Source organism: Oreochromis niloticus, linkage group LG18 (assembly GCF_001858045.2).
Source record: "Oreochromis niloticus isolate F11D_XX linkage group LG18, O_niloticus_UMD_NMBU, whole genome shotgun sequence".
Taxonomy (NCBI): domain Eukaryota; kingdom Metazoa; phylum Chordata; class Actinopteri; order Cichliformes; family Cichlidae; genus Oreochromis; species Oreochromis niloticus.
In genome coordinates, this window is record NC_031982.2 from 24,005,906 (window position 1) to 24,015,648 (window position 9,743).

General features: G+C 36.6%; 1 protein-coding gene across 1 annotated transcript; it reads right to left on the reverse strand.

The window, feature by feature from the left end:
- Positions 1-4,658: 4,658 nt before the first annotated feature.
- LOC100701014 (pancreatic alpha-amylase) lies at positions 4,659-9,520 on the reverse strand. Its single transcript, XM_019348063.2, has 9 exons — positions 9,310-9,520; positions 8,859-9,005; positions 8,396-8,593; positions 7,550-7,780; positions 7,121-7,254; positions 6,102-6,324; positions 5,892-6,013; positions 5,635-5,760; positions 4,659-4,912 (listed from the first exon to the last, which is right to left on the reverse strand). Exons 1-9 carry the CDS (start codon positions 9,475-9,477, stop codon positions 4,723-4,725), a joined length of 1,539 nt encoding a protein of 512 aa, XP_019203608.1. The 5' UTR covers positions 9,478-9,520; the 3' UTR covers positions 4,659-4,722.
- Positions 9,521-9,743: the final 223 nt, after the last annotated feature.

A 9,743-nucleotide genomic window follows, 5' to 3' on the forward strand; every position in this document is an offset into this window, starting at 1 on the left:
CCCCTCTTCTTCTATTGCTCAGGTTGAAGCAGAATTTTCCCGTCTTACATCTGTTGACCTGAAAGGGTTCCTTTTTGCTGTGCTTGACCATTATGGAGAGGTTCGTGGAGCTGTACAAAATCAAGAGCAGCATAGAAGGGCTAACTAGGCTCATAAAATGCTTCAATGATGATGTAAGTGTTCAACTGCGAAATGTTCTCCTTTGTTTAAGTTTTAGGTTATCCAGTTCAACTGATGAACTCATTGAAAGAAAGCTGATAAGTAAAGTCTGTCATCATATTTCACAACCGGACATTTAGTGTGGTAACTTTTACAGAATCTATGTATATTGGTGGTAGGTTGGATATCATATTCTACTTGAATGTCCTGATAAGCCTGATTCAAAATCTCCAATGATAATCATATATTGATGGAATTATGTATCAAAAAGCTGTGAATTTGGAGCTGTCTACATGCTTTATAAACACTGTTTAAAAAGTGTTTTTGTTTTCTTTTTGACTTCTTTGACCAGAGCTCTACACAAAGGAAGAGGACAGAGGACCTCATTTTCTAAAGGAAGATCCCTCACACACTTTCAAGACTGTGAAGGTTAGCATTGTTTCTTTTAGTAAATTTAATAAGTGGATTTTAAATTAAACATGTGGCATCTATGAAACAATAGATGCCACATGATAACATGTGTACTTTTTCCTCACCAAATGTATTATTACAAGATCTTTGACACTGGATTTGGTCTAGGTTTCAGAGAAACTAACTGGCAAGCTAGCATTGATATTATTAGTGTCTTGTGTTTATTCATGTCTTCACCAGGGTCTTTGACATTTCGCTGCTGTACTGTTCACTTCAGTTTTACGTTTGATTTCTCACATTGTATATTGTAATGGCAGAGGTATTAGGATATTTAAGGGGCTGCAGTGGCTGCTACAGCTGTGGGGGGCAATACTTTGGTGAAATGTCCTGGACCCTGGAAAAGAGACTGTGTAGACTGGGTAAGCAATTAAAGGTTACTGGCCGAGAGTCATTGGGCAGCTGGGTAAAGGTGGATGTTGATATTCAGTGCCAATTATGCAACCTGTTCAGTCATGTCTATATGCTCTTTTTTCATGCTGTTAATATAGGGGGAAAAAATAAACTTTAATCAGTAAACTGATTAAAGAAGCATTGTCTATGGAGCCATAATCTGATCCTGTAGTGTAGCTGCAGTTTGCACATTTCATGTATTCTCAGCCAGATTTGGTTTAGAGCACAGCCAATATTTAGCATAAGTAGATTTAAATTCACACACTGGTGATGGCAATCTACACTGTAGCCACAGCCGCCCTGGGGCGCACTGACAGAGGCGAGGCTGCCGGACACTGGCACCACCGGGCCCTCTGACCACCACCAGTAGGCAACGGGTGAAGTGTCTTGCCCAAGGACACAACGACTAAAACTGTCAGAGCCGGGGCTCGAACCAGCAACCTTCCAATTATAAGACGAACTGTCAACTCTTGAGTCACGATTCAGTCATCCACCCATGTGTGTGAATGACTGAATGTGTAAAGCACTTTGGAGTCCTTAGGGGACTAGTAAAGCGCTATACAAATACAGGCCATTTACCATTTAAATTGAAAATTTTGTTTGAATTCTGCAATTGAAGACATGTTCAGTTATTTATGAACATGGTCTTTGTTTAAAGCAAGAAATGGATTTGTAACATGGGGGTGCATATCTCATTCTGAAAAAACTTTAACGACTAATAAGTGTTACCCAAAGCCAATCACCATCATCCAAAGCATCAGTATGGCTCTTCTTTGGAAAGACATGAATTCTTAAGCACAAGGGATATTGTGTAATTGTAATTGTGTAATTTTATTTATTTTTTTGTCTTTGAACCCTTTTATAGCCGACAGGTATTGAAGACACGTTTTCTAAGAGGATGAAAGTTGGCATTGTGATGGTGAAAGAAGAAGACATCATCGATGTGTTGGTTGTCCTTGAGGCGGCAGTAATCCTGTCTAATCTGAGGGATGTCTCAAGTGCCATTTCCATGCTGATGGGCCTTCTTTTTGCCCTCAACATAGACTATCCAACGGAACTTAAGGACATCTTTGAAGTCATTCAGAACATCCTAATGAACATTGGTGGAAGGCAGTGCATCTCACTAGTGCATGGTCTAAGAAACAGACTCTTGCAGAAAGCCATGCAGAACTGTAATTGTATGCTCACAGCATACAATTGCCTTAGTGTTAAGGACAGTTTTTATTTTACTGTTTGTTTTTTTATTCTTGCAAGTTCTCATTCTCACTTTTGTATGTCACTAAATGACTACACTTTACATTCCAGATTAGACAATTACTCATTTGTTCATGGTTTAAGAAACTTATGTGAACAACAATATAATGGTGGACTCTGCAGATGCTTATCTCATGCAAGTTAGTAGTTTTTCCTTTGTTTTGCAATTGAGCAGACTCAAACTGATGTTTCTGAAATATCCATCTTATCAAATGTTTCAGAAGCATGCACTCATTTTCAGAGATATTGGTTCTGTGGAATTTGTTGCAATTGTAAACGAAGACAAATACAAGAGTTTGATGTCTTAGTTGTTATAAACTGATCTTTACTGTCACTTATCAAAGGTTTTGTACTATTTTAATATTTCAAGTTTTATGCTAACAGGTGTGACTGAGCACAATGAAGTTTAAAAATTTTGCAAATGTAAAGAATAACTTTTCTAAAATAGCAAGTGTCCCGTTGATACATTACATTAATGCAGACTTTATGTTGTTACTTCACAAGAATCACTACTGCTCCTAGAGTATTGGTCAGAATTTAATCTTTACCCAAACTGGGCTCAAGACCAAGTTCAAATTAATTGTTTCGCAGGGAGCAACCTTTGAGTTTTGGTGGATTGTGAGTCTGATGAGCTACGTCACTGATTTTTCTGTTTCTCAGATGACTAAGATGGCACAATAAATGGTGAATGTTGGGTGCTCATTAGTAATTGTCTTGTCATGTTCTTAAAACAAACTTTCTGTATGAAATGATCAGATAGACTTTAATGGAATCTGTGGGGGTTTATTTTTTTTTTCTGTAAACAACAGAAAATTAATTTAAAGGAATGTAGGTATTTAAACCTGAGCTCTAAGATGAACCTAACAGGTAGTTTTGCTGAAATGGATGTTAGAAAGCTAAAAAAACCCCCAAAACTTAAGATGTTTAATACACATTTTTCTTTACATCCAGTCAATCAACTCTGATAATTAAAATGAAACTGATTTACAAGTTCACTCAGCTACCTTAAGGAGCTCAGTTAATTAATAAACTTAAATCAACTTAGCTAACAGGTTATGTTAGTTAAGCTAAAATAGATTCCTAAGTCAAAAGAACTACTAAAGTATTTGAATTAACTAAAAAACCCAAGTCAACTGAACTAGGACAAGCGTTTAAACAATAGATTATTTTAATTTAGCTGAAAGGGTTTTCCCAAGTAGAAATGACAATTAAAGGAGTTGAACTGACTAACAAATCTCAGTCAACTAAACTAAGTCGAAAGTTTAGACAACATGTGATTTTTCATTAAGATAACAATTGGTTGTGTTATAAGAACAAACTCTATTTCTTGACTTAACTTAAAATTTTAAGGCAGTCCTGTACCTGATATTTTTAAGTTGAAACAACAAGTTATATTTTACAGTGTATAGCATAAGGTCCACTCGGGAAAATAAATCTGTTCTTGGCTTTCAAACAACAATTATGAATGCTAGTGCCGGACAGGACAGGAAAAAAAAAAAAGGAAAAAGATGAGTATTTTTGCTTTTGAACTGCACAAATATATTTGTTGAGCTGTACTGACTATATCTGCAAATGTACCACTAGGATACTAATGTTTAGATGATTCATGTTTCACTGTACTGTTAGGATACTATTAAGCAGCTAGCTAAGCACTCTGTTGGTAGCTAACATGGAGCACCATCCTGCAAGAGTGTCTATAAGACATACAGCTTTGTGTGCATTTCAGATTTGATTTAGTTAAAGCATGTTTTATTTTGTATTAAGAGAAAAATGTATATTAATATTTGTATATGAAGGCTTTGTTTATTTTCAGTATATTTAACTTTAATGATCTAGGTTTATGCTTATTGATTTATAAGCCACTTTTGTAAATTCTTACATTTAATGTCATCTAAAAGAGGAAAAGCCAAAGTGTACTAGACACACTGTAAATAGTGAATATTCTTTACTCACCTGTAAGTGAAAAGAGAGGAAAGAAAACTGTCTTGAGATGTTCCCTTAGAACTACCCGAAAATGTGCAGTGTTGTTAATGTTTAATAAATTTGTATGTCTATATTTCTACATCATTCGCAATGAAGCTGCTGAAAGAGAAGCATCGTGTTTGAGAGTGATTGATTTATCCCCTTTTCAGGGTGTAACATTGTCTATGCTATTGTACTCAATGGATATAATCCCCCCATAATACATTGTGACTAAATATTATGAGTGGGTTTTCATTTCACACCCTGAAGAGTATTTATTATAAATAAACATATTCTGTCTGTACAGTACATTACACTTTAAGTTGCAAGTATTAAGATGACGTGTCAAGTGTATTTACATGTCAGGCTATTATTTAAATATAAACATCACAAATATTATGTCAAAAATGATAAAGAACATCTTCAGTTTTTAAAATAAGCTTTATTTTAATTTTAAACATTCATTTGAAGTCATCATTCATGGATTTACAGCTTAGAATCTGCGTGGATAGCGATGAAGGGGTCCTCATCTTTGCCACTGATCGAGAAGGTGGCACGGCCATCACCACCAACACTGACCTGCTTCCCAGTGCATCTGCTTCCTTCCTTCTGACCAGAAATGACATCACAGTAGGTGCCACCAGGCAAGCCTGTGTTCAAGGTAACATTCAGGTCCCTGAAATGGAAAATAAAGATCAACCAAATGTTAAAGTCATAACAGTGCCACAATTAAACTCCATTGCCCTCTCATATTTATTCTGCTTTCAAGACAATAAAACAAATATAAAGCAATATAATACCACTTGGGCATAGGAAGGCATTATATATCTGGTAAAAAAAATAAAATAAAATTAAAAAATTAAAAGGAATGCAGTTAATTTTTCTCATTATCTGTTGAGAGAGTTTTACTGACTCAGCAGTCCAATCTGTTATCAAAATAATATAGTGCTTGTTTGGAGCAAAAGTGTACTTTATAGACATTTCCTGTCCAATGTCTTTCGTGGATTATATGATAATTATATATATCGTATAATAATAATTTATGATAAGTAATAATTATGTAATAATTATTATTATTGTTACTACTAGTAGTAGTTGTTGTCATAATATTTATTTATTTTTATATACAATTAATAGTGCTCTTTATAAAACAGAATCCCTTTTCTAATGAAAGAAATAAAGGCTTAAAAAACTTTAGACAATTTTTAACTAAGCTTGAATTTGTAAATGTTTTTGCTGAATTACGGTCATATTAGCTCTATTTTCATATGTGCCCAAGCAGTCTCTTTCTCAAAAATTTAAGCAAATGTTTTATTTTAATGGTGAAATTATTTGTTTTAATTTAAAATGAAGTATTAGGAAGCTGCCACACACAAACAAAGAGAACAAAATCCTTACCAGTCCTCATTGTTAAAAATGATGAAACCACGATTACCACGGCCAAAGGCAACCTGGTTGCCCTGGTTGTCCCACCAGTTGGAGTGAGGCTGTCCATTGACCACATTACGGAAAATGACCATGTTACTAAATAGGAGACAGGACAAATTACAACCATAACACATGATGTCTATAGTTTTGATGGTCTAGCTGACAAAGCAGAACAATGTGAATTTGCATAAGACCAGTGTGCTTTCTCCTGATTTCTGTGGACTTACGTGATCTGGCGCCATCTATGCTCACAAACCCATCCATTCCCACAGGTCTGGTCAGAGTTGACAATAACAGGCTTGGTTGATCCATCACCATTGCTGGGGGGTCCAATCCAGTCATTCTGATCCTATAATACAAGTATTAATGAGTGGATTCAACAAAAAAGGGTCTAATACACACTAAATATTGCATTAATTCATTACGAGTGAACATACTTGTCCGTTTACAATGTTGCGGTCCCACCGATAGCTAGACATGACCCTGGTTACACCGTAAGGGTGGGCAAGCATGTAACCAACAGCCATCTTGTAGAGTCTGGGGTCCCAGAATGTAAGGATGGATGCACCGCCAGCACCATGGCCTCTCTGGTTATCATGGTTGTCAGTGAAGACGAGAGCATTTCCGTTAGCCATGAAACCCCATCCTTCTCCCCAGTTCCTAAATACAGCAAAGAAAAAAGAAATGAATTTTATTATTTTTTTATTATACCTGATCTTTGTTCAGACCAGTATTTAAGATGGAGTTTGCGCTGGTTACTCTAACCACACTTAAGCCTAATTTTTGCAGTGCTATTGCAAAGCAACATGTGGTATCTTGATAATTTGCTACCTTCGATTAGGAGCAGCCATGGAGGATCAACACAAATGTGAAAAAGACATGCCAAGCACTCTAATCTGATAAGAAGAAAAGAATTCAACTAGGAATTAGATAGATCATTGTCCAATGGACTTGTGTATTTCAGAAAGAAAAAGACGTGGAGAAAAAGTAATGAAGGTAAAGTAAAAAAGAAAATAAAAGGTGGTGGTGGTATATAAGGTGGTGGTGGTATATAACAAGTATTTATTGATATTTATGGCCATGATTCACTACATGACTTCACTGGGTTCATTGGCAACCCAGCTAGTGGGTGGGTTATGGTCTGACATTAACTGAAAGTCCATTGATACTTGAAATGGATGTATCCTGCACATGGTAAAGCAAAATTTCCCTCCCGTAAAATTCTGCTTCTCAAAAAGTCAACATATGATGGATGTGACTTTGACTTTGACCTAACTTAAAATGCAACCAATTGGTCGAAGGCCCCTGCACCTTTATAGTAGTTTTTATCAGTTTTTTTCATTTACAAAGAGCATTGTTAACAATGACATATCTCTGTTATATCTAAAAAAAAAACCTTCGCTATTAAATTGTGTGTAATATTTTCCTTAGATACACCAGTAGAAACAACACATACTTAGTGTAGGAAAGCTTCTGGTTGTTCCACTTTCTGAAGACCTCTCCTATTTTGGCACCATATTTAAACTCAGTCACTCTTCCAAGACCGACGTACTCATTAGCTGTAATGGGCTCACCTCCCAGATCAATAACCTAGAGTGAAAAGAGCAAACTTCATACCCCAGAAAGCTGATTCAGTTCAAAATGTATACCATCCATAATGTGTAAATTACAAAGGGTTTAAATAAATAAAATCACTTTGCTTCTGTTACTTTCTGTTACTACCCTAATCTTCAATATTGTTTACCATTATGTGCTTTTGTTTTGCTTGCCAAATAAAAGTTACTTTAATGTTCACGTATTCTCCTTGAATGATTGTATTTGTAAATGCTTCTATTCCATCCTGTTTGGTGGCTGCTCTAGATACAGTTTGTCCAGAAACACTGACCTCCTGATAGATGAAAGGTCTGGAGCCACCAGGGAACCACTGGGTGTTAAGGTTGTTCAGACGACCATAGACAGCACTCAGATCACCAGGCCACATGTGTTTGCAGGCATCCACTCTGAATCCAGCCACACCCATGTTAATCAGCTTGTTCATGTACTCGGCCACTTTGCCCCTAACGTAGTCTTTCTCCAGGGCAAGATCCAGCAGACCCACCAGACGGCAGTCACGTACCTAGAGCAGTTAATATTTATTGGGATAAAGATTGTGGAGGTAAGAAGCAAGACATTGTAAACTGTGCTGGAATTGATATGTTTCTACTCAAAGTATTCTCAACTAGAAAGTTTAGTGGAATCGCTGTAGACATTCTAAAAGTTTCCAAGAAAAATGAGAAGGTAGAAACAAATGTCTGTTCTCTAACTAAAAATGTTTCTCTTTTTTTTTTAGCTTTGCCTGTTTTTGAAAATTCGATTCAAATTGGGAAATTCAATGAACAACAGGGATTATGCTCTGGTTGTGCTTAGCATCTGAAAGTGTAGACTGTATTATTAGAATATTTGGTAATAGAAAAATCAAGTATAAAATATATGCTTTAAAATTTCATAATTTATTTGATCTTAATAAGGTTTGTTATTTGAAAATGGCATGTTTAATAAACTAAAGCTTCAGTATTCCTGGTTTTGTCTAGTACCTTTTTTCATTTGATTGTGTAGGTAGACTTTGCCAAAAATCATAAAAGGAATTTGGTGTAAAACACCCAGAAAAGTCAAAATAGTAGAAATCAGTATGAACAATTCAAGTCAACGTTTAAAAGAGTAAACTTTCACTGGTCTGCGTGACATTTCTTACCTGATATATATCACCATAGTTCTCAATCTCACCACTCCCAGTCTTGCATTTATTGTCATTGAAGTCCAAGTTAGAATATGGGACACTGGGGAAATCTTCTTTGCCAGCATCAAACCAGCTTCCACATGAAGAGTGGGTTCCTGCTCCACCACCAGATCCACACATGTGGTTGATAACGGCATCCACATAGATGTTAACCTGTTAGTTAACATAACTTGGTCAGTTGTATTGATTTTCTCATGGTCATTTCAAGTCATGCTAATTTGTTAAACTGTTGAGCTTCATGAATTTATCCTAAGCTGGCAGGTACTGTTTCCATAATGTTCTTCTAAAAGTGTCATAAACACACTATGGTACTAGCTTGTTGTTCTGTACGAGGCTCCACGTGTCCAGACGTCTGTCAAATGAAGAAGTCTGAGGTCTGTAATGCCTAACATTAAATGTCAACTGTAATTTAGTTTACCCCAACGTTGTTGCAGCGGGTGATCATGTCTTTCAGTTCTGCCTCATTGCCAGATCTTGAGCAGAGGTTGTAGCTGATTGGCTGGTATCTCTGCCACCAGGGCCTGAAGGGATTGTTCACCAGAATGTGTTCATTTGGAGGAGAGATCTGAGGAGCGCAAAGGAGAAAAAAAACAACAAGTGTTGTTATTTGGCGCTACAGTCAGGACTTCCTTGTGAAAAAAAATGTCAGTGCTAGTGAGTCAAAACATTAGTAAAAGAAAGTTTAGACATAATTGTAATGAGAATGTAAAAGGCGTAGTTTGATAATAATGATAAGAGTTTCGATACTAATAGAAATAATAAACACACACAAACGCACAACACACGCATGTGTCTGTGTATGAAACAGGAACAGAAAGGACTGCCCAATGCGTCTCTATAAGGTGAACACAGTGCTCAGCTATACAGACCTGAACTCCACCAAAGCCTTTGGGTCCCAAGAAGCGTTCACACTCTTGAGCAATGTCAGCCCAACGCCACTCAAACAGGTGGACGATGGAAGTCCTTCCATTCTTAAATTGGGGGTTGTGCTGGGCCAAGCCAAGCCCGAACAGAGCCACCAAGATGAACAACTTCATGCTTTTGATTGATGAGAAAACCAAAAACAGTCACACTCTGCCACAGTGTATTCAAAGTATTTATACTCGCTTTTTCCTCTGCTGGGCCAATGAGAGACTGGCATATATCATTGGGTGTGGAAACCAAACAGGTGCATTTTTATCACACTGTCTTGCTTTTGTAAAACAAGCAAAAAGGGGGAAAATCCTTGAGGTAAGATTAGAAACACAAACATAAGGTGTACATAATATCCAACCATCCACCCATTTTCTTCCACTTATCTAAT